Raw genomic sequence first — 26,025 nt, 5'->3', positions numbered from 1 at the left:
GTAGAAAATGTGTAACATTGTGCAACTTAAAAAGTTTGAGATTAAAGAGGCTGGGACATGCAATTATTTTGAATATACCAAAAAGTTGAAATGATACAAATCTGTTAAAATTAACTTTAAAAAATTAAACAACCACACAAATAAAAGTTGCTTAGGAGTTATTCCATTCAACTTTGTGGTTTCACAAATGGGTATGTGTGAGGGATAGAGAAACCTTACAGAGTTGTAACTGCACCTACACCCCCCGCTGCACCAGTCCATTCCCACAGAGGAGGCTGTGAGCAGGTCAGCTCCCAAGGCTGTGCTGACTCCATTTCTAGAGGATCAATTCTTTTTTTTTTTTGAGACAGAGTCTCGCCCTGTCACCCAGGCTGGAGTACGATCTCGGCTCACTGCAGCCTCCGCCTCCAGGGTTCAAGCAATTCTCCTGCCTCAGCCTCCCGAGTAGTTGGGACTACAGGTACCCGCCATCATACCTGGCTAATTTTTGTGTTTTTAGTAGAGATGGGGTTTTGCCATGTTGGCCAGGCTGGTCTTGAACTCCTGACCTCAGGTGATCTGCCCACTTCAGCCTCCCAAAGTGCTGGGATTACAGGCGTGAGCCACTGCGCCCGGCCAAGAATATTAATTGTTAAGTATCGCTTTCTTATTTGAAAATGTGAATTCAAGATAACTTTTGAGAAGAATTTCTTTTTTGTTTGGTTTTTTTTTTTTTTTTAATAGAAGAATGTTTTAAAAGCAGATTCTAAAGCTATTATTTTACCTTCTCGCAAAATAACAATAAACAGTGTTGTGGGCACACTAAAGACTAAAATGTTTCCACTTACCGTAGAGTCCATCTGATTATATCTGGCAATATCTTTGTGCAGTGTCCGTAACATAATCATAGCTACCATTCCAGATAAGAAGAGGACAATGACCAGGGAATTCATAATGCTGTAGAAATAAGCACATTATGAGTAATCTGTAGCTTAATCTTAGGAACAGTAAAACTCTTTTAAAAACTGTCTACTGAGTAACATTAAAGTAGTCTTAATCAAAATCAAAACGAAAGCTACCTAAAATCCAACAAATTCAATGAACTGTGTTCTTTCATGTTTCCCTCTAGTAGATAAATAACATTATATACTTATCATAATACCACTTCATAGTCTCTTTTGAACTAGAATTTTTTGGTACATGGTCAATATTATGAAATAACTACTGTGCCCAAATCACTGCCATAACAAAGGACTGGTTTGTGCCCTTAAGAAATTTACTGAAGAACAACTTTACTCAGTAAATTAGTGAGTGTCAAAAAGATCAGACAGCAATAGGAAAAGGAGGGTTATGGCAACATGAACAGCTTTCTAGATAAAAGTTTTGAATCATGTTTGAAGGGGATAATAATAAAGTCATAGCAACAGCAGCAGCTTCTGTTTCTGAACACTCTTAATGTGCCAGGCAATGTCCTCAAATGCTCTGTCCCATTATGTCCTTTAATCCTCACAACAATCCCATGAGGTGGGTATTTCTAGATAAAGAAACATACGCTGAGAAATTAAGGGACCTGCCGTGACTCACAATCAGTGGCTGAGAGCCAGGATTTGAACCCAAGGCCAGACTTTTGAATAAAGTAGAGAGGATTTGAGAGTAAATGAGATGTTCAAAGGGACAGAGGGTAGAAAAGTAGAAAGCAAAAGCAGGCTAACTCTGTACTCTTACCTAAACCACTGAATGTGGGTATGAGGCATAGACTCCAGAATATAGTCCCATCTAGATGCCCATCTGATCTTATCATCTTCCTAGAGGAGATTAAAAAATCTCTTTAAGTAAACATCTGCTGACAACACATTAAAAACAAAAAAAATCCCATTCAAAGCTTGCCCTTCCATTGAGTCAACAACTGCAATTTCTAAATTATCATAACTTTGGTTAGTCCTGAGATTCAGAGGGTTTCAGATTTACTAAAGTCTAGGGAAATGAGAGTAAGATTATGCAGCCAAAAAAAAAAAAAAAAAAAGAATTCCTAGTAATACCCACTAAAAGTATTGCTTTAAATTATAACTAGATGTTTAGATGCCTACATTTAGAGCTATATGTATTTTTTTAAAGATAATAATGGAATGGAAAGGAATAATTATTCTTTCTTTATGCCAGGGGAAGCTAACTAGACCAGCCTTCCCAGGCACACTGAGCTCTTAGTATCTAGAAATGTATACTGTTTACTGTGCCAGGTTTGCAAAATGAAACATTATACGGGGATATTAAACATCACAACTATATTGGATTGCCAAAAGTTTTAAAAAATAGAGGTGGAACACTGCCTAAGTAAACCTGCATTTTAAGAAACTTCGTTAATAAAAATACTCCCTTCAATTTTCTAAGACAATTTCCCAATTGGAAACTCTTCATTTAAAGTTCATACTTAAATCCTGATTTTAAAAATGGTGAAAAAATAGAAGTAGAATACTAAGATTCTCATAAAAACGAATTTACATTTTAAGAAACTTCGTTAATGAAAACATTCCCTTCAATTTTCTAAGACGATCTACCAATCGGAAGCTCTCCATTTAAAGTTCATATTTAAATCCTTTAAAGTATGGTGTTGATTTCCCAAATGGTTTCTGAATATATCTCTGGCATTTCCATCCCGTCCTCCATGCCTGTTTTTGACTTTTGTCTTATATGTATCTCTTATGCTTAACACTAAATCAGGCTCAAGTCTCCAACTTCCTCTATATTCTCATTTAAACTAAGACTTCGTTTCAAGAGTGATTATGTTGCTTGGTACACTGACAAACTATCCTAAAAATCAGCTCATTCATAGCTTCGTTATTTGACAAGCATAAACAGTAACATTTTAATTAGTTTAAGTAGTACAAATTTAAAATCAGTTTCAGAATTATACTAAAGATAACAACAGACTTACCTTGAAGCTAACAGAGTAAGTATAGGCAATTTTTATCTCCCCAGAAGCCTTGTTACTTATGTCCATGGGGGGCCCTGAGCAGTCTGGTTTATCTATATGGGTATGTTTGAAGCTGTGGGAAGAAACATTTTGGCAAGATGCTGATAAAGTACAATTTTTTTTAAATAAGGTAAAGAAAGGTTAGAGATTTTGTACGTATTTTAAAATGCTGCTGACAAAGGTGAAATTATTCATGTCATATTTAATAGCATAAATATCTACTTCATATAAATATGTGTACAAAATTATAAACATACTTTTGAAAACACTATACTTGAAGAGCATTTAAATAATCTTTTTAAATCTTTTTGCGGGGGACAGGGTCTTGCTCTCTTACCCAGGCCTGAGTGCGGTGGTGCCATCACAGTTCAATGCAGCCTCAAACTCCTGGGCTCAAGGGATCCTCCCACCTCAGTCTCCCAAGTAGATGGGACTACAGGTGTGTGCCACCACACCCCATGCCCAGCTAATTTTTCATTTTTTGTAGAGACAAGGTCTTGCTATGTTGCCCAGGCTGGTCTTGAACTCCTGGGCTCAAGCAATCCTCCTGCCTTAGCCTCTCAAAGTGCTGGGATTACAGCATGAGCCACCATGCCTGGCCTTTTTTTTTTTTTTTTTTTGAGACAAGGTCTTGCTGCTCTGTTTCCCAGGCTGGTGTGCAGTGGTGTGATCTTGGCTCATTGCAGCTTTAAACTCCTGGGTTCAAGTGATCCTCCTACTTCAGCCTCCTACAGGCATGAGCCACAGTGCCCAGCTAATTTTTTAATTTTCTGTAGAGACAGGGTCTCACTATGTTGCCCAGGCTGGTCTTGAACTCCTGGGCTCAAGTGATCCTCCCACTTCAGCCTCCTACATGCACAGGCCACCATGCCCAGCTAATTTATTTTCGGTAGAGACACGGTCTCACTGTGTTGCCTAGCCTGGTCTTAAACTCCTGGCTTCAAGTGATCCTCCTGCTTTGGCTTCCCCAAAGTGTTGAGATTACAGGTGTGAGCCACTGTGCCTGGCTAAATAATCTTATTAAAAAAATATATACTGACGGAGTTTAACTGCCATCTTATTATGGCATGTATTTCTTTACCACCAGTGCATAAGAAAAAGGTTAATTCAATGGCAGAAAAAGTAATGAAAAAAATGAAATACTTAAAAAAAAATCTCATAAATAACTGATATGTACGTTTCTGATAAAAAATAACAAACAAGTTGAAGAGCTGTCTTTCAATGGCTAGTATTTCATACTGGCATCTAACACTGAATAGGGGCTTGAGAAATCACAGTACGTGTCCACTCATTTGGGCCTCTGACCAGAGGAAAGCTGCAGATATCTGAGGCAGTGTTCTTTCCACTATGAAGGGGAACACTGTCCCAACCACTCAACTTCTCCTTCCCCATTGACACGTGGAAAAGCTGTCAAAACCTCCTGATTGAAAACAAAACACAAAGGCACCTTGGCTTGACTGCTTGTCATGACAGGAAAAGAACTATTGGTACGGTTTCTCTGGACAACCCATAACTCAGTAACAAATCATGCCAAATCAATCCTGAAATGCCAGAATATTTAGGAGTAATTGGGCCCCAAATACTTATACTTTGGGTCTAAATTTCACTTATATTTGTTTACTTTTTATCATTAATATAATTACCTTTTTGGTTCAAGTTTAGCAGCCACTAATCTTGCTCCCATGGACCCAGTTTCAACAACATGATAGTATATTTTGATGTCAACATGGTTGAAGACGTAAAATGTATCTCTTTCATGGAATTCTGACTGCGGAAGAGAACTTAAAAGTTAAAGGTAGAAAACTACATAAGAGTCAAAACATAAAACTTTAAAATGGGCTACAACAAGAAAATTTAAGTTTGAATGGAATTTTAATCCTTTCATATTAACATGTTTCAATTTTATACTTAAACTCTTTTTAAGCCAAAAATTAATTGGGGAAGGTATCTGCTTCTTACAGTTTTTTTTAACAGAAAATTTAGTAAGTACCAATTCAAAAGAACACTAATCTAGTATTTTCTAGCCTTTCATTTAAAATGAAACAAAATAAAATTTAAAATATTCCGAGCACACTAAAGCTTATACATTTAAACACTTTTCCTGCCTGGAAGCTTGTAAGTTTGGACTAAACTCATAACCTAAATTACTCAAGTATCTCTGGTCTTTTGTGAGCGCACAACACAAAAGCCCTAACTGATAAAATCAGTTTCATGATTAAGCTCATGCTAACTTCCACTGGATCTGATCCATTAAGAGATTTAAATCAGGTTGATCTGATTACACAAAATTTATTTTAACATATGTCCCCATCTAGTTCTAATTACCTTCTATAGTAACGTCTCTATTTGATTAATCTATTTTTAAATATAAAAGAATGGCCTCAAAGACAGATAGGTCTTAAAAAGGGTATAATATCTGACTTCTGCAATACAAATTTAGTTAACTTATAATGAAGTCTTTTTTGACCCTCTACTATGTACATTTTGTAATATATAAGATTTATGAGAGTTAGAACAAAGTTCTAGACCTTACCATAGCGCTTAACATACAACAGACACTCTCAGTAAACGCTGACCTGAATCTGAATTATTCCAATTCTAAGGCTCAACTTACACATTATTAATCTGCTGTAAGTTTAAGATTGAAGTAGTTGTACTTCAGAACATCTGAACTGTACTCATTAAACGAATATAACAATTTTTGTCCAGGTAAAGACTGAATTCTGTCAAAAGCCATGTTTTAAAAAGCAGCAGAGTTTATCATGAACTTACATTAATAACACAGGCATCTTTTGCATGGCCTTTATCTGTAATGTAACAGCCAATAGGAAATCCAGGATTACAGAACCTCTGACCATCTTCAACATCGTAACACCATGTTACAGGCATATTATCCACAATCCTACACACGGAAAGAAGAGTTAAGTTAGAAAAGAACCCACCAAACATGACTAAGAATTACTGCCCAAATCAGCGTCATCACTTTGTAAAATTTAAATGTGTAAATGCCTTAAGATTCCAAAAACCACACAGAATGTTAATGAAATGTGCTATTTCATAAGCAATAACAATATGCCAGTATCTGATACACTGCAGTGATGGAAAAAACTACAGGCTGGTCAGAGTGCAGTGGTGTTTACAACTAACTGATCACAACCAAGTATAGATTTCTTTGCTCCTTCTCTACTCGCACGGCTTCATCTGACTAGCCGGAAAAAAACAAAAAACAAACAAACAAAAAAACCAACCTTTATAGCTTTTTTGAAAGGATAATGGTACGTAGGAAAGAGTTTTATAAACTAATTTATTGTAATTGCTAATTTAACAGTACTATTTAGACACTTCACTGTAATTTACCTTTAGCAGAACACTCACAGCTCTAAATAGGTACACAAAGCAATATATCTAGTTTCTCAGGAACAGTTTATTAAACAGTAAAGAAGGAAATGCCTCTTATTACTCAGGTAATTCAATAAAAAAGGAATACAATTGCAAGATACAGGAAAATATTAAACTAAAGGGCCAGGAAGAAAAGTGAAAGTTATACAAAAAAATTCTGTGAAAACTATAAATCCAAGTTATTTCAAAAGAAATACTGCTACAAAGCTAGCGAACCCAATCTTTCAAGTTCTATAGTGAAAAAGGACTTAAATGATAAAAGTGGAAAATAAAGTTCTGTAGCACCGTATAACTACATTATAGTCCGAGCATGTGGCCCCCTGTGCCCAGAGTACACTGCGGGATACAAATAAAAAAACTACTCAAAATATAGCAGCTATATTACAGTCATAAGACGACACTCCAGGGCGTGTTTTATTTGTTAATTAATGTGTGCCTTAGGAAGTAAAATTATGATTCTATATTCACCCAAGGTGTACCTTAATGACCTAATAAAACATGTCTCGTCACCTTTAAATGCGATTTAATAGTACCCAGTTTACAAAATTTTAGAATCACCTATGCTATTAAACTGCTTATTATTATAATCAGCAGGCTAGTAGTTCCAATGAAAAGACTATAAAATATTAGAAGTATAAATGCATCGTTATATAAAATAAATAATTCAGACTTTCTGGAAGCTTAAAGAATCGGTTAATTGCTTTAATTTTTTAGATAGAGATGAAGTTCAATTAATGAATATATACTAGCAATATACAGTATCTTCATGCTACCATATCGGAGGGAAAGTACTACATAAAAATTACAGTGCTAGTTACAAAATGAGAAATTAAGGGGCAATTTAGGTTTTATAAAAGCCAACATCCTAAATATATCATTTATATAATACCTTGACATAATAGCTTTTTCTGGTAATAGGAAGCATTAAAAAAAAAAAAAATTCCTTTGAAATAAATTTAAGAAAACTTAAAGAATATCTTTTTTTTTCCCCTGAGACAGGGTCTTGCTCTGTCACCCAGGCTGGAGTGCAGTAGCATGATCATGGCTCTCTGCAGCCTCAACTTCCCAGGCTCAAGTGATCCTCCCATCTCTGCCTCCCGAGTAGCTGGGACTACAGGTGCATGCCATCATACCTGGCTAATTTTTAAAATTTTTTTGTAGAGCTGGGGTTTTACTATGTTGCCAGGGTTGGTCTCGAACTCCTGGGCTCAATGGTCCTCCTACCCTGGTCTCCCAAAGTGCTGGAATTACAGGTGTGAGCCACCACGCCCGGCCAAAGAATATGATTTTCAATTACTGTCTTCCTAAGTTAATGAATAGTATTTATTTAAATTTCTAATATCAAAAAAATTAAAACTCTTATTTCCTATCTGACAGACTGAATAATGGGAAGAAGACTCGCAAGGATAAAGGCTGAATGACTCCCAACTTTTTATTATGAAGAACTCCTTTCCTTTACTTCCAAGTCTGCCCTCCAAGGACCCCATCTGAAACAGTTCTACCAATCAAACTTCATTTAGTAATAACTTGTTTTTCCAATAAATTAATTCCGAAAGTTACTAATCAGAATAACCCATATTGTCACAATGCACTCAGAAAATTACAGCCTAAAGCAAAGAAACTTGGCATTTAACAAGTTGGCATTTCTTTTTTTTTTTTTTTTTTGTTGCAAGATTTAAGAGTGAAGACAGAAGCTCCCATACAAAGGGAGGGGACCCAAAGAGGGTAGCCGTTGCTGGCTCGAATACCTGGGTTTATATCCCGATCGTTGTCCCTCCCACTGTGCTCTCAGGCGATAGATGATTGGCTATTTCTTTACCTCCTGTTTTTGCCTAATTAGCATTTTAGTGAGCTCTCTTTACTACCTGATTGGTCGGGTGTGAGCTAAGTTGCAAGTCCCATGTTTAAAGGTGGATACGGTCACCTTCCCAGCTAGGCTTAGGGATTCTTAGTTGGCCTAGGAAATCCAGCTAGTCTGTCTCTCAGTCCCTCTTAACAGGAAAACCCAAATGCTGTTGGGGAGGTTGGCCGACGACCGCTCTAACTGCTTCCTGCTGAACTGGGGCGTAGTAGCGGTTGTGCAGTTGAGATTTCCTCAGGAGGGGTGCCTCCGATGTCATTAACATCAGAGCATGGGCTAGCAGGCCGGTCCAGGGGTCTGTGGTAGATCTTAGTCACAGACTACATCTGGGGCTCCCTTTGAAGCACCATTTGTAGTTTTAACACTTCGATTCTGGAAGAGACCAACTTAACAAGGAGGTTAAAGATACAGGGATTGAAATGTATGGCCTGCAGTGCAGGGGATTATTTCTTTGGCACAATTCACAGGCCCTGACTATCTGCTTGATAGTTTTGAAAAGCCCTCATCCAGTAAATAATAATTTGATCATCTGATGGGTGCTATAAATGCCTAAGTGAAAGGTTTGGTGAAGGGTTTTAAGTAATTTCCTTTGGTTAGCTGCAGGCAAAAGTATTTTTCCTTCTTTGGTGGCTAGCCATCCTCAGCGGAGGAAACTACGTCCTCATGAGGTTCCCCATTCTATTTCTTCTGCTCAGTATGGGGACTTGGCTTCTCAGAGGGGATTACCCCATATTAGGGGTCTTTCTATAAGCATTACTAATGGAGGGTCCTGTCTTGTGGTTCTTTCTGCTTCAAAATCTGCCTGGCAGTTCCCTTCTATTTCCCCTTCCTTTCCTTTCTGATGACCCTGGCAGTGTGAGACTGCCACCTCTTTAGGTTTCTGTACAGTCAATAATCTCCTAACGGCTTCCTGATGTTTGATAGGTGTTCCCTCGGAAGTTAGGAATTCCCTTTCTTTCCATATTGCTGCATGGACATGGAAGACTGGGCAAGCATACTTAGAGTCTGTACATATATTTACCCCTTTTCCTTCTCCTATTTCTAGCACCCAAGTGAGAGCTATTAGTTCTGCCAGCTGAGCGCTAGTTCCTGGAGTGAGGGGATTACTTTCAAGTATTCCATTATCACTGACCACTGCATACCCTGTTTTCTGAAGTCCTTTTTCTACAAAGGAACTTCCATCAATATACAAGCTGAGGTTGGGATCAGTCAAGGGAACCTCTAGAAGGTCCCCTCGAGTAGCATAGGTTTGAGCAATTACTTGTTGACAGTTATGTTCTATCTTTTCTTCATTGTCTGGAAGAAATGTGACTGGGTTAAGAGTTGCACAAGTGCGCAGTCGCAGCACTGGCCCTTCAAGTAATAGAGCCTGATATTTAAGTAAACGGTTGTCTGACAGCCACAAGTCTCCTTTAGCAGTAAGAATGCTGTTCACATCATGAGCTGTCCACACAGTAAGATCCCTTCCTTGTATTATTTTAACTGCTTCAGATACTAAGACCACTACTGCCGCCACTACCCGTAAACAATGAGGCCAACCTTTTGCCACTACATCAATTTCCTTACTTAGGTGGGCCACGGGTTGCAAGCTCATCCCTCAGATCTGTGTAAGGACTCCTAGAGCTATTCCTGTTTTTTCTGTGGCATATAAAGAAAAGTCTTGCCCCGCTGGCAAGTTTAACACTGGGGCTTGGGTTAGGGCCTTCTTTAGGGCCTGGAAAGCCGCTTCTGCTTCAGGTGTCCATCTTACTAAATGGGTATTGGCTTTCTGAGTTTCCTTAATTAGTGTATATATAATGGCCTGGCTATTTTGCCGTACCTGGGAATCCATATTCAGCAGAAGCCTGTTATGCCAAGGAGCCCTCTTAGTTCTTTTAGGGTTTTGGGATTAGGGTAAGTCAGTATGGCCTGGATACATTCCTCACTGAGGGCCCTGGTGCCTTTGGATAATTTTAGCCCTAAGTATTTAACCTGCTGTGACCAGAGCTGAGCCTCTGGTTTGGAAACCTTGTAGCCACAGGTGGCGAGGACATTTAAGAGCGCTTGGGTGGCTTGATGGCACAAAGTTTCTGAATGGGCTGCTAAAAGTAAATCATCCACGTACCAAAGGACAAGAGTGTCCAGGTGTGAGAACTGGCTCAAGTCTTGGGCTAATGCCTGGCCAAATAGATGGGGGCTATCCCTGAACCCTTGGGGTAAGACAGTCCAGGTGAGTTGAAACGTTGGGTTCAAAGGATTTTCAAAGGCAAACAAGAATTGAGAGTCAAGATGTACAGGAATGCAGAAAAAGGCATCCTTAAGGTCCAGGACTGTAAGCCACTCTGCTTCCTCTGGTATTCGCGAAAGCAGAGTATAATGGTTAGGTACAGCTGGGTATAGAGGGACAAGGGCCTCATTGATAATCCTGAGATCCTGCACTAAACTCCACTGTCTGTTGGGTTTCTGTACTCCTAAAATTGGAGTATTGCAGGGGTTACTGAATGGTTTTACTAGGCCTTGGGCTTTTAGGTCCTTAACAATTTTTTTGGAGTACTTGTTGGGCCTTGGGTCTAAGGGAGTACTGCCTTCGGTAGGGAAAGGAGGCGGAATCCTTTAGTTTAATTTGAACAGGACGGGCATTCTTTGCTGGTCCATATTGTCCTTCTGTTGCCCAGACTTCAGAATCAATTCCTTCCTCAAGCAGGGGACAACAAACGGGTGTTCCTTTTCCTATTTTCAGGTGTATAATGGCCCCTGTTTTTGCTAGAATGTCTCTCCCTAAGAAGGGAGTGGGGCTTTCAGGCATAATTAGAAAAGCATGTGAAAAGAGTTAAAGTTCCCCAGTCACAACTTAGTGGCTGGGAGAAGCATCTAGCGACTGGCTGTCCTAGGACCCCTCAGATAGTGACAGATCTGGAGGACAGTAGTCCAGGACAGGAGAGTAAGACTAAGAAGGCCGCACCAGTGTCCAGGAGACAGTTAACCTCCTGGCCCTCAATGGTCAAGCATACCTGGGGCTCTGTGAGGGTGATGGCATGGGCTGGTGCTTGCCCTGGGCACCTTCAGTCCTGCTGGTCAGTGGCTTCTGACTCAGAGGATGTTCGTCCCCTGGGGCAGTGGGCCTTGCAGTGATTTCCTTGACATAAGGGGCATGGACGAGGTGGCAGCTTATTTCTATTTGGACAATGTTTTTTAAAGTGTCCTTGTAGACCTCACTGCTATTAGGCATTCGATTTGCCCAGCGTTTCCCTGTTCCGGAGCCTCCAAAGTCTGCTTGCCTGAGGGCCATGGCTAAAGTGGTGGCCTTTTTCTTATCTCCTTTGTCCCGTTCCGTCTGCTCCTCCTGATCTCTATTATAAAAAACCGAGGTTGCCAAGTTCAGTAGGGTTTCTAAGTTTTGCTCTGGGCCTAAGGTGGACTTGAAGTTTTTTTTCTAATGTCTGCAGCTGACTGAGTGATAAACCTATCCTTTAAGATTAGTTGACCTTCAACAGAGTCAGGTGACAGAGAGGTATGCTTTCTCAAAGCCACCCTTAATCTCTCCAGAAAGGCGGTAGGATTTTCTTCCCTTCCCTGTGTTATAGTGGACATCACTGAATAATTTAAAGGCTTCTTCACAGTTTTCCTTAGTCCTTCTAGCACACAAGTTAGCAAATGTCTGCGGCACCAATCTCCATGTTCTGATTCTGTGTCCCAGTGAGGGTCTACACTGGGAACTGCCTGCTGGCCTGTGGTGAATTTATTCTCTTTCCTCTGTTGTCATTCTATCTCTGAGATACCAGAGATCGCCAAACTCTCAGGCTGCAGTTATGGCAGCACTTCTCTCATTTGGGGTTAGTGTCTGATTTAGCAGTAATATAATATCTCTCCATGTCAGATCAAAGGATTGTCCTAACTCTTGTAAAACATCAATATAGCCATCAGGGTTATCTGAGAATTTACCTAGGTCTATTTTAATTTGCTTTAAATCTGAGAGAGAAAAAGGTACATCCACTCTGGCTGGGCCGAATTCTCCTCCTCCCACTGCTTGGAGGGGGCATCATCGGGGAATATTTGCACTCTCTGGTTCATTGTCTATATCTCCTTTTGGATCGTCTGGGTTGAAGGCGGGGTCCTTATTAGTTGGGGAAGGAGTTGGGCAGGGTGCTGGGGTAGGGAGGTAGAATCTGAGGGCTTCCTGCCAGACATAAATCACACTTTTTACAAAATTGCGAGTTGTCTTAGTGAAAAGCAACTTTGTACATATGGCACTTCACTCCATTTGCCTTCTTTTCTACAGAAGAGGTCTAGCTGTAAGATGGTGTTATAATTTATACTTCCCTCAGGAGGCCAGGTTTCTCCCCCTTGAAGAGGATATCGTGGCCAGGAGGTACTGCAGAAGAATATAAGTCATTTCTTTCTTAGCGTCTGAGGGTCAAATTGGTCCCAATTCTCCAGAACACATCTTAGGGGCATTTCTGCCTTGGGGAGAAGGTTTCCCATCGCTTTGGAGGTCCCTTCATGGTCGCCAAATGTTAGCAGAGGGTTCTTGCTTCCAGAGCTCGCAAGATGGTGGCGGGCCGCTTCCAAGATGGTGGCAAACCCCTCATGTTCTCTGACCTGGGGTTCTTGGCCTCACAGATTCCAAGGAATGGAATCTTGGGCCATGTGGTGAATGTTATAGCTCTATTAGAAGCCGGGGGTCACAGAAGAGAACCGTGGAACCCAGTGACTAGTGTTCAGCTCGATTAGGACGAACCCGGGCACTTAGCCGTGCAGGAACAATAGAAGCCTTTAGCCCGATCGGGAGCTGCAATGGGCGCCTTGCTGAATCAGGAGCACAGCAGACACCCTGCCGGATCCGGAGGGATGGAAGTCAGCGGCAGGTCTGCGACGGCGGCAAACAGCAGTGGTGGACGGTGAGCAAAAGCTCAGCTTGAGTCATAACAAACAGGGACCAGAAGAGAGGGCAGTTGCAAGATTTAAGAGTGAAAACAGAGCTCCCATACAAAGGGAGGGGACCCAAAGAAGGTAGCCCACAAGTTGGCATTTCTATGTAGTTTTAACATGAGTACATTAATACTATTCAATAGGATTCTGAATTTCTGAAAACAGCACATCATTCTCCTTTGCTAACTTGGTGGGATCTGGGATTGGAACTCACTAAAGTATCTTCAAGACCCCTTTATAATTCAATAAGCTATAGTTCAGTAGTTCAATGATACTAAAAAATGGTATGTACTCTGAACTAGTTAATTATACTTTTATAAATAAAATGTCATCAAGATTTGGAGACTCAGGCAAGAAGTATAATCACAAACCACAAAGAGCACAGCTGAAGAAAGTTTTAAGTGTCTGGTGCTGGTATCAAAGCAATAGTTTCAAGAATCATGAAGTAGCTTATCAGCTACTGACAGAGTAAGCCAAAAAGATCTTCAAAATATGTTCTAAAGCCCCAAATAAGAATTAAAAAGCATGGCCGGGAGTGGCGGCTCGCTCCTGTAATCCCAGCACTTTGGGAGGCCAAGGTGGGTAGATCAAGAGGTCAGGAGTTCGAAAGCAGCCTGGCCAACATAGTGAAACCCCATCTCTACTAAAAATACAAAACTTAGCCAGGCGTGGTGGCAGACGCCTGTAGTCCCAGCTACTCAGGACGCTGAGACAGGAGAATCACTTGAACCCGGGAGGCTGAGGTTGCAGTGAGCCGAGATTGTGCCACTGCACTCCAGCCTGGGCAACAGAGCGAGATTCTGTCTCAACAACAACAAAAATTTAAAAAATAAAAAGTATTCGTGAACTTACATAAGAAACTATTAACTGTTCTATATAGTGAGAATAATAAACTAGAGCACGGTTCCAATGTCATGGGGGAGAAATTATGATTGATTCATGCAGTGAATTGCGAAATTATGAAAAAGACGGAGGAGGTTATAGATTTACAAGGTTACCTCACCTCAAAAAAGTCCATAATATTTTTTTAAATGAGGAAGTTGTAGAATAATGTGTACAATAATATTGTAGTTGCATTACTGTAAACAGGACACACCCATTTCTATACCTCCATATGCATAGTAAATTAGAAACACACATGAGAAATAATAGTGTTAGTTCTGTAGAAGAGAAATGAAAATGGGAGTGACAGAAGACTTACTTTTACTTAATATTTTCTTGTACTGCTTGTGTTTTTTCATTGGCATATATTGCTTTATGATTTAGAAAATGATTATGCTCTCCCCAACATGTCTTAGTGCAAAGTATAAAATAAAATGTGCTACATTCACAATCAAACTCCATAATAGAATACTATACATTACCATGGGTACATGATTTTATGTGTCAACTCTACTGTCTATGCTTAAAATCAAGTTATACAGTAAAATCTTTCTGAAATAGGTCATGGACATAATATACTCAAATAATGGTTTCAATAAATTAATCAATGTGAATCAACATTTTCCAAATGTATACTGAACTGATTTAAGTGTTACACTTAAAATCATCAACTTTTCTGATTCAACTGTAAAATCATTATTTACCAGCACTTTTCCAAGTTAATTTTTTAAAGCAGAATAGTTTAAGTTTGCCATTGATACACTGATTACAAATCGTTCAGTAAATTTTACTAATGCTTTCTTAATTTGTACACTATTTTATCTATTCTTGCTATTAAGCATCTTGGCATTATAATGAAATCTTTGTTAACTGCATCATAAATTAGTCAAAAATATCTCTAAGTACTTTCCTGTGAGGAGACTACTAAAGAAGAACTGCTTCCATTACCTTCAGCAGCAAGACTAAACAGTATTCTTTGGTTTAAGCGATTCTCCTGCCTCAGCCTCCCAAGTAGCTGGGATTACAGGAGCCTGCCACCACATCTGGCTAATTTTTGTATTTTTAGTAGAGATGGGGTTTCACCATGTTCGCCAGGCTGGTCTCGAACTCCTGGCCTCAGGTGATCTGCCCACCTCGGCCTCCCAAAGTGCTGGGATTATAGGCATGAGCCACAGCGCTGGGCTCACTAAACAGTATTCTAAGCACAGAGGGTAGAAGAGCTAAAAAATCACCCACATAGCTTAAGAGTCATTCTTTCAGTCAACAAACTGATAGCTATTGCAGTAAATGTAGGTGGACAGGGCTAATAGGAGAAGAACTGAGGTTTAAATATTATTTAGAAGATTACAAAGAAAAACAACAAGGAAAATTTCAATTACTTATGAAAAAGTAAACATATCCCAAGTTGATATGCAATTGATACGCATTGATCTAGCAAATAAGCAGTATTCCTATGGTAGTTTAGGGGAAAAAAGCTCTTCATTTACCAGAAACCAAAGAAATGGGGAGACAAAAGAGGTTTTAAAGTGTCTGTTTGCACTGAGGGTCAGATGAGAAAGAAGCTGACACAAGCATAACAGGCAGGTTTCTAACAGCACTGTCTCCTTCCTTCCAACAGAGCCCTAGTAGCCTACAGGGAACTCATTCTTATGGGGTTCAGGTAGATGTTACCCAGGTCTGGCCAGTCAGAACGAATCCTTTCCATCACAGACTAGTTCATGGCTGTGCACAAGACCCAGGGTCCCATGTGTACGGGGGTTGGGTGGGGTGGAGAAGGAGGAAAACTGAGGGGTAGGAGGGAATGTGAGGCCACAGGACCCGGTCAGGTTCCTAACCTCACTGGCGTGAACAAACGATGTGATCTAATATACCGACAGGACAAACGTCCAAAAGGAAGTGCGGGAAGACAGCCCTCTCGCTTGCCACTAAAAGCATCTTACACTTTCTGGAAGAGGCAAAACATATGTAAACTATGACCCCATAGAATATAGGCATTTCCCAGCAAAATTACTCAGAAGAATAGTAATGGTTATACTTCAAATGTTGGATTTTGAAAGTCTTTAAAAATATTCTATGTTTGACTGGGTGCAGTGGCTCACACCTATAATTCCAGCACTTTGGGAGGCTGAGAGGGTTGGATCTCTTAAGTTCAGGAGTTCGAGGCTAGCTTGGCCAACTGGTAAAACTCTATCTCTACTAAAAATACAAAAATTAGCCAGGCGTGGTGGCAGATACCTATAATCCCAGCTACTCAGGAGGCTAAAGTGCAAGAATCACTTGACCCCGGGAGACAGAGGTTGCAGTGAGCCAAGATCACGCCACAGAGCTCCAGCCTGGGGAACAGTGTGAGACTCCGTCTCCAAAAAAAAAAAAAAAATTCTATGTTTGAATATTGTATAATAAGTACATACTACTTTGGAAGGAAAAACAAGACAGTTTTTAATGCTTTTTGATTCTGATACAAACTGGCACAGAATTTGTTAATGTTATGTCATGTTTACAAAATAAAAGGCTAAGCAAAATGTAAGCATTTTAATTGAAGTTGATGCTATTTATCAAACAAAAGTTAAGTTTTGTTTTCCTGTGATTTTTTTCATAGCCCACAAGTATAAAACAATGTTTTCACCGGAAGACTGACCCAGGCCCTTTTCCCCAAAGCATAATATGCTACTGCTCACTATTCAGGCAGACTTCGTTTTATTGCCCTTCACTTTATTGTGCTTTGCAGATACGGTGTTTTTTAGAAACTGAAGGTTTGTGGCATCCATGCATTGAGCAAATCTATCAGTGCTATTTTTTCAACAGCATGTGTTCACTTCATGTCTTTGTGTCAGCCTTTTTTTTTTTAGTAATAATGTATTTTTAATTAAGGTACTTACAGAGTTGTTTTACACATCATGTTATTGCACACTTTAAATAGACTATACGTAGTATAAACATAACTTTTATATGCACTGGGAAACCAAAAAACTTTATGTGACTCACTTTATTGTGATATTTGCTTTACTGCAGTGGAATGGAACTGAACCTCAGTATCCCCAAGGTATGTCTGTATGTGAATAAAAATAACTACTCTATGTACCAGATCTGTGTACCAAAAGAAGTACCAGATATTACAGTAATCTAAACACGGTTAAAAGATAATTCTTTAAATGATGTTGTCATCTTTACTCAACAGTCACTACATCAAACTACGACCACTAGTAACAAAAAGAGGAAATCAATTAATTTGCTATATTTTACACAATCTTACAAGTAAGTTATACAGTCAATGCAACAAAGATTTCATATGGAAAGGATAAACCCCAAAATCAAAAATATTCATGCCTTACCAGTGATGCTGATAATTCAATAACATGCTTTTTTTCAAGAATTCTAACTTTTGTTTGTCTTCAGCTTTCTCTGTATGGTATGTTTTTGTACAAACAAGCTTACAGGTCTCCTCCTTATTAAACGTAAACTGTATTAAAAGGAAGTGGAAAGCAAATTCAGAAAAAATATCCAGGTTCTTCATATCAATATAACAAACAGAGTAAAAATGCTAGCCCCATTAAATTACTTAGTGGATTAATATTGGTAATAAATAAATTTTTAAATTCCTCATAGCTCAATCAGATGTAAATGTTACTCCTATGGTGTTTCTCTAAAGACTTGTCATCAAGTTTTCCTTTGATACGTTCTTTTTGGTAATATCAGTCGACTTACCTTTTAAATGTAAGTTAGTTCTAGAAGAGAAAAAAAAAATCCCATGTAGAACAAAAATGGAACTTTAGTCTCTCCTAGTAATATCCCATGGTCATGTCTTAGGAATTCTGGAGTTGATGGCTTTCTAGTAACAAGCAGACAAATTTTTATGTTCAAATAATCAATAGATGTTAAGTGCCCTCCTTATGTGTCAGGTGATAGAGATTCAGCAGTGAACAAGATGGCATGTGATAATATAAGAAAAAGTGACATTCAGATGTCTAAAATCAGGGTAAACATGACTCCAGAAGGCTGAAATTTACCAACTATACAACCAGCCGTAATTGTATCTTTTAATAAATTCAAACTTTATTACATAAGGTGGTAAAAAAAAAAAAATGGCATGGTTCACTTCTACGCAGCCCACTCTTTGTATGTATGTATTTAGTAACATCCCTAAAGCAGGTGCAGTGAAGTAGCTAAGTGAATGTTTAAGCACAGTCCACTGCTGCCACCTGTCAGCCAATGCTTTCATTCTGTCTGCATTGCTATTTCCAATACAGCCGTATTTGCACCACTAGTTGATATTTTAAACCTTATATGAACCTTAAAGATTCATTCCTAAAAAGTGAAAAATAGAAAAACAAAAGTATACATACTAAGGAATCAGAAGCACAGGTACCAAACTTAAAATAAGTTAAGCAGAGAGAGACAGTACTACACCAAAATGGCAAATCTGACACCTCAATCCAGCGCTCACTTCGTTAGGTGAGTCAACCTGTGTGTTCAATTGTGAAGGAAATAGCAAGACTAAGGTGACATTTAAAGTAGTAATAGGTTAACATCTGTTTAGTGCTTCCTGTGTTCCATATACTTTGTATATATCAAGCCTCATGTAATCCTCCAAACAACGCTTATCCATCTTTTACAGAGGAGAAAACTGGAGCACCAAGTCACACAACTGAGCATCTGCATAGCCAGGATCTCAGCCAAGCGAGTTGAGCTCCGGAGAAAATGCTCTTCAGCACAACACCCTACAGCCTCTCCCTGTCATGTGTTTAGCTGGGAATTTTATAATATTTTAAATCATGTTTGGTTATGGATGGAATTGTATTTTATGTTTTGTTAAGGATTTTTAAATATTCTTAGCTCCCAAGGGAAACAAATCCTCCTTATAACACACAAGCACAGCACTGTTCTGTTTCTATTTGGGAAAACGTGGGATTATAATTTTTCCTGGATTATTTCAGTGAGGATTTAAAATTCTCCTTGGAATAATTCTGAAAATCAAAGGCTTTATCAATCTAGAGTCAGACCTGGGTACAGGTCAGCTCCATCTTGTTAGGAGACCAGGGAAAGCTGCGTAACCCTGCCTCAGCTTCCGTTAACTTATGTGTAAAATGGGAGCAGGACCTGCCTTGCAGGGTTGTCAGATACAGAAATGTGTGTGCAAAACACCTAGCATGCTGACTGATGAAAACAGGTATTCACTAAACAACAGTTACTGTTACGTATCTCACCACCAGCTCTTAGCAAATAGCAGAAAAATTATATCGAAGTCCATACCTGAGGGAAATCATGTCAGGCTGCACACTCCTGGCAAGACTTCTTCCCCATGCAGCCTGAGACCATCAGGACTGATGTGGTTTGGCTTGGTGTCCCCACCCAAATCTCATCTCCAATTGTGATCTGAATTGTAACCCCCACGTGTTGGGGGAGGGACCTGTGGGAGGTGATTTGATCATGGGGGTGGTCCCCCATGCTGTTCTTGGGATAGTAAGTTCTCATAAGATCTGATGGTTTTATAAGGGTCTTTGCCTGCTTCATTCTGCACTTCTCTTTTCTGCCACCATGTGAAGAAGGACATGGTTGCTTCCCCTTCTGCCATGATTGTTTTCCTGAGGCCTCCCCAGTCATGTGGAACTATGAGTCAACTGAACCACTTTTCTTTACAAGTTACCCAGTTTGGTATTTCCGCATAGCAGCATGAGAATGGACTACTTCGGCTGGGCGCCGTGGCTCAAGCCTGTAATCCCAGCACTTTGGGAGGCCGAGATGGGCGGATCACAAGGTCAGGAGATCGAGACCATCCTGGCTAACCTGGTGAAACCCCGTCTCTACTAAAAAATACAAAAAACTAGCCAGGCGAGGTGGCGGGCGCCTGTAGTCCCAGCTACTCGGGAGGCTGAGGCAGGAGAATGGCGTGAACCCAAAAGGCGGAGCTTGCAGTGAGCTGAGATCCGGCCACTGCACTCCAGCCTGGGCGACAGAGCGAGACTCCGTCTCAAAAAAAAAAAAAAAAAAAAAAAGAGAATGGACTACTGCCCATTAGGACTAATGGGCAGGACTCATTATGCCATGGGTATCCTTGCTCTGGCAAGGATAATCCCATTATGCCCTTTACCCCTCTGAATATTAGTCACCACCAGAAGTCCAGGATTTCCATGTCATCCTTCCATTCTCACATTTGAATCCCAAAATGGATCCCCACCCCAACTGCTTAAACCCTTCCACTATACCCTGAAACTCATGTGTCACCAGTAGAATACTGGTGCCTGTTCTGATGGAAACCTGGCTGTCCCTGAGGGACGCTGCCTCACTGGAGTCTTGCCAGTGGTGCCTGTTTTCTCTCATAGGCCCCAGCACTGGGCCAGACCATTCTCCCTCCTCCAGAAACCTCTAGCTTTGACTCCCATTGGATCAGACCACACCGCCCCTACTCCTTCCTGTTCTTGTCATCTACCAACCCCAGGTCACCGGCCCTCAGCTCCAGACACACTGTCACTCCAACACTCCTCCTGGCTCCTGATTCTTGGTGATTACAACATTTATATAAATGATCCTTGAAAACAATGACCTTTTGATCCTCTGCCCTCTCCTCCAGCAACTCTGGTCTTCATCCTATTTCAAAGGACTCGCTCCTCTGGTCGCACTTCACCCTGCCTTTAACAATGACAGGAGTCCCTGCCGTTATCTTCATTTCAAGCTTCCTAGTGTCAAAGCACCTCCTCCCACTGTTCCAACTCACTGGCTTAAATGTTCCTCACCTCCAACAAGCTCTGGATGCCACTTGAATCGACAGATCCTACAGTCTTTTCACTGTCTCTTACTCCTTTTGTAGCCTTACGTGCCCCCTGTGCAAGCTCAAACTCCAAGCTCAACAGTATCTCCATCTTTCATAACATCCAAGGATGTCCTCACATCCTGTGTTCTCTCACTTTTTTGGTACTCACTTATTAAAACCACAAACCTGGTTAAATCCAACTCATAGCAGCACAGCTGGAAATAGCTGGAGTAAGCACGCTGGCTGCTGTTACTTCAAACCATCAGCTGGCCAGAGGGTCCCTGATGCAGCCTAGCAGCTGCTCCATACTCCTTCTCTATTCGCTCTCCTGGATCCTACTTGACTGCTGCCTCCCTCCTCACTCACAGGTGGGGTGGCCATGCTGCCTACTTCACTAAGGAATCAGGAGCAATTGCCACATTTACCTCCCAGCATCACACCCCATGTCTCTGCCTTCCCTCCAGTTACCACGGATGAACGAGCTCACTGAGGCCAACCTTTCCACCAGCACACTGGGTCCCATCCCTTCTTGCCAGAGCAAGGACACCCATGGCAATCCTTCCATCTCCTAAAACATCATTTTTCGTATACCTACTGATCATACTCATCTACATACATGCCTTGCTTAAAGATCCATCACAAGTCCTCTTTGGGGCGGGTACCTTGGCTCACATCTGTAATCCCAGCACTTTGGGAGGCCAAGATGGGCAGATCACCCAAGGTGGGGAGTTTGAGACCAGCCTGGCCAACATGGCGAAACCCTGTCCCTACTAAAAATACAAAAATTAACTAGGTGTGGTGGCAGGCACGTGTAATCCCAGCTGCTCAGGAGGCTAAGGCAAGAGAAACACTGGAGCTGGGAGGTGAAGGTTGCAGTGAGCTGAGATTGCACCACTGCACTCCAGCCTGGACGACAGAGTAAGACTCTGTCTCCAAACAAACAAACAAAAACAGTCCTCTTTGAACCATGCCATCCTCCAGCTACCACTATTTTTCTCACTGCCAGTAAAATAAAAGTCCTCAAGACAGTTGTAGATGTGCCCACCTGCAACTGGCCTTTCCGTTCTCTCTCCACCCGGCTATTCTACCACGGCTGCTTTCTCATCAGTGACCTCCACATTGAAGGTTAAACCCAAGGTCAATCATCCGTCCTCATCTCACCTGACCCATCAGTGACAAATCAACCAATCCCTCCTCCTGGAAACACTTTCTTGCCTTGGCCTCCAGGGACCACAATCTCCCTGTTACCCTTCTTTCTCATCAATGGCTCCTTCTCAGTGTCCTTTGCTAGACTCTCGCCATCCTCCTGACCTATAACACCAGGTGCTCCAAGGGTCTGAGCCTCATGCCTGTAATTCCAGCACTTTGGGAGGCTGAGAGGGGTGGATGTCTTAAGGTCAGGAGTTCGAGACCAGCCTGACCAACATGGTAAAATCCCACTTCTACTAAAAATACAATACTAGGAGCCCTTGGGGCGCCTGGTGTTACAGGTCAGAAGAGCGCCTCTTTTAATCTTGTCTCCTTCATCTATACCCACTCCCTTGGGGATCTCTTCAATTCCATGACTGTAAATACCATCTATACACAGATGATTCTCAAATATATACTGTGTATATCCAGGATGAAGCCCTCCTCCAAACTCCAGAAGCATGTATTTGGCTGTTTATTCAACATCTCTGCTTGGACACCTAATAAACACCTCTCACTTGCCACATCCAAAACTAACTCTTCCCCATTCCCCAACTGGCTCTTCCCACACTGTCCCATCTTAGAAAATAGAAACTCCACACTCCGCATCCCATCCCTTGGCAAATTCTGTTGGCCACCTTCAAAATAACGGCAGATTTAGAGATTCTGACCTCTTTCCCACCCCCTCACCCCTCCCGAGACAGATCATATCTAAATGAGGGAGAAGGCCTCCTACTGGTCTCCTGGCTTCTCCCCTCGCATCCCCATGGTCCATTCTCAGTACAGCAGCCAGGGTGACCCTGGTAAAATCGAAGCCTACTCAAAACCCTCCAGTGTTAGCTAACCATCTTGCTCAGATGTAAAGGCCAATCCTTACAGTGGCCTCTGAGTCATTCTATAATGTGGTCCTGTTACTTCTCTGTGCTCATTGCCTAATATGCTCTATCTTGCTCGCCTGCTCAAGTTGCACACCTTGGGGCCTCTCTTCAGCTAGAACACCTCCCCTTCATATTCACGTAGCTCACTCCCTTACTTGCTTCAGGTCTTTGCTCAAATGTCACCTTCTCGGTAAGGCTTTTTAAATTTAAGATTTTAAATTCACCTTTGCAGTAAGCCTATTTAAAATTAGAAATTCCCCACACACCTTCCCAGATTTATTTTCAATAGTTCTTTCATCAGTAATTGAAACATATATTCTGGTAACTTATTTTGTCTCCTCCTCCCCATCAGCATAAAAGATCCATGAGGACAGAGATTTTTGTTCAGCTCACAGCTGTATCCCATCACAGTGCCTGGCACATGAAAGGTATGGAGCAAATATGTTAACTGAGTTACTGAATATGAGTGCTTAGATCTCAGATGAGATTTTATGGTCCTCTGAAATGTGGTTCCAGCTTCACGTAATACACACAGTGTCTTGCACTGTTGTTTTCCTGACCTAAACAGAAGTCAAATATAAAAGATGGCAAAGCAGACTGGGATTTTATTTTGTTGCTGGTTGTTACCTCAGTTTTTATGGCAGATCTAAAATAAGATAAAGCTGGGTATAGTGGCTCACACCTATAATCCCAGAACTTTGGGTGGTTAAGGCAGGAGGACTGCTTGAGCCCAGGAGTTCTAAACCAGCCTGGGCAACATAGTGAGACCCTGTCTCTCCAAAAAATAAAAATTACCTGGGCATGGTGGGCATACCTGTAGTCCCAGCTACTCAGGAGGCTGAGGTGAGAGGATTTATTGAGCCTGGGAGTTTAAGGCTGCAGTGAGCTGTGGCCCAGCCCAGGCCACAGAGTGAGACAAGAAAGAAAGAAGAGAGAGGAAGAGAGAGAGAGAGAGAGAGAGAGAGAGAGAGGGGGGGGCAGAGACAGAGATAGAGAGACAGAGAGAAATCCTTGAAAATAAAGAACAAGCCGGGCGTGGTGGCTCAAGCCTGTAATCCCAGCACTTTGGGAGGCCGAGACGGGCGGATCACGAGGTCAGGAGATCGAGACCATCTTGGCTAACACGGTGAAACCCCGTCTCTACTAAAAATAAAAAAAAAAAAAACTAGCCGGGCGAGGTGGCGGGCGCCTGTAGTCCCAGCTACTCGGGAGGCTGAGGCAGGAGAATGGCGTGAACCCGGGAGGCGGAGCTTGCAGTGAGCTGAGATCCGGCCACTGCACTCCAGCCTGGGCGGCAGAGTGAGACTCCGTCTCAAAAAAAAAAAAAAAAAAAAAAGAAAATAAAGAACAAATAGTGAAATGAAAAACACTAGTCAATACATTTATGGCTGGCTTGGAAAAAAATCTTCTGAGTCCCACGTTTCTATTTACCTACACCTTGGCCTTAAAACGTGCCTGCTCTGCCCCTTTAAACTTGAGGCTTAGAGAATGTGTTTTAGTACAGATACTGATCCTAAAACATTCCACGAGACTCAGGGAAAATGTTGTGTGCATATCTTTCTCCATTCTAAAGCTCTCCTTTTATTCTATTTAACCTCAACTTCTACAACAAAGGATTAAATCTGAAAAGTCCTAGGCCCCCAAAAGGGTCCTGTGTATGAGCAAGGAACAGTCCTTGCACAGAAACCGAAATGTGCCCAATGACATCCTATTAAGGGGAGTAACCTGCCTTCAAAGTCTGCCCCAAGGGACAACACCTCTCCATGGTTTGAACATTTTGCTGGGTTTCCCTCTGTTTCCTGCTAGGGACTCCTGCTGTCTTCCCAGTTCTCTAAGGGCATTACTGATGTTCTTTCCACCCATCATTTCTCAAGGCCAAGACACAACTAAATAGAGAGATGGGGCTGAAAGGCTACTGGAGTATTTAAGATTGTAAAATTTAATAAGCATGCCTGAAAACAGCCATCTGCTATAAGAAGAATGCAATACCATTCAAAGTAATCTTCCAAACATCCCAAGAGGGAGGTGGTGTTTCACAAGTTACATGCCTGCCCTGCTCAATGGCACCACGTCCATACACTTTGAGTTCCTTCCTCCCCAGTGACTTCATCCCATTAGGGCCTTCGCATCTACTGTGTTTAGGAAACTTTAAAAGTTACTGGCAATTTTAGGGTAGACAATTTCAGATTAGAATATTTGAAAGGGGGCCAGGTATAGTAGCTCATGCCTGTAATCCCAGCACTTCGTGAGGTCGATACAGGCAGATCATCTGAGGTCGGGAGTTTGAGACTAGCTTGGCCAACATGGCAAAACCCCATCCCTACAAAAAATACAAAAATTTGCTGGGCATAGTGGCACACGCCTGTAATCCCAGCTACTTGGGAGGCTGAGGCAGGAGAATCACTTGAACCCAGGAGGTAGAGGTTGCAGTGAGCTGAGATCATGCCAGTGCACTCCAGCCTGGGCAATAGAGTGAGATTCTGTCTCAAAAAAAAAAAAAAAAAAAAAGTATTTGAAAGGCATCAGGTGGTGGCTCACATCTATGTCTATAATCCCAACCCTTTGGGAGGCTGAGGCAAAAGGATTGCTTGAAGCCAGAAGTTCTGGACAAGCCTGGGCAACAGAGTGAGACTTTGTCTTGATAAAAAATTTAAAAATTGGCTGGATGTTGTGGTATGCATTTGTAGTCCTAGCCACTCAGGGGAGTGAGATAAAAGGATCACTTGAGCCTAGGAGTCAGAGGCTGCAGTGACCTATGATTGTGCCACGTCAGTCCAGCCTGGGTGACAGAGCAAGGCTCCATCTCTTAAAAAAGAAAAGAAAAAAAAAAGAATATTTGAAGAGGATATATTTACGGTCAAAAACTATCAACCTGCAGTGGATTAAATCTGCACAGCGATGTCTCTTTTCCCCCAGGGCTTCACAGTGTAGATGCAGGTGCTGGAGGGAGTAAGATGGTTGGTGAGACGAACCTAGGCTTAGGGATTTGCTGGACAGATAATAAATGTTGTACTCCATGTAATAAAATGTTGAGGGAGACAGGGGTGCCTCGTGAGAGAGCACGGAAGGTGGATATGTATGAGGTCTAAGCCATAGCAGAGACACGAAGCCAGGAGAGGAAGCTGTCAGGCTGGAGAATAAAACCTGGAGTCAAGTTAGAGCCATTAGAACACACATTCTCATGTGGACAGATGCCCATGGTAGAGAGTTA

At 41.4% G+C, this 26,025-nt stretch overlaps 1 protein-coding gene across 3 annotated transcripts in view; it reads right to left on the bottom strand.

Annotated features, from left to right (window-relative positions):
• TM9SF2 (transmembrane 9 superfamily member 2) overlaps positions 1-26,025 on the bottom strand; it is a 75,810-nt gene that overhangs the window by 26,349 nt on the left and 23,436 nt on the right. For all 3 annotated transcript variants that reach the window (XM_003914033.5, XM_021929738.2, XM_031655636.1), the window contains exons 4-9: positions 17,333-17,460; positions 5,723-5,852; positions 4,594-4,718; positions 2,912-3,023; positions 1,705-1,784; positions 828-936 (exon numbers count right to left, since the gene is read on the bottom strand). In XM_003914033.5, the coding sequence (XP_003914082.3) occupies positions 828-936; positions 1,705-1,784; positions 2,912-3,023; positions 4,594-4,718; positions 5,723-5,852; positions 17,333-17,460 (684 nt within the window). The remainder of the gene's footprint in view (positions 1-827; positions 937-1,704; positions 1,785-2,911; positions 3,024-4,593; positions 4,719-5,722; positions 5,853-17,332; positions 17,461-26,025) is intronic.

This window comes from Papio anubis, chromosome 15, assembly GCF_008728515.1.
Source record: "Papio anubis isolate 15944 chromosome 15, Panubis1.0, whole genome shotgun sequence".
NCBI classification, from domain to species: domain Eukaryota; kingdom Metazoa; phylum Chordata; class Mammalia; order Primates; family Cercopithecidae; genus Papio; species Papio anubis.
The sequence above is the reverse complement of the archived record's forward strand: the minus strand, read 5'-3'. Positions and strand labels throughout refer to the sequence as shown.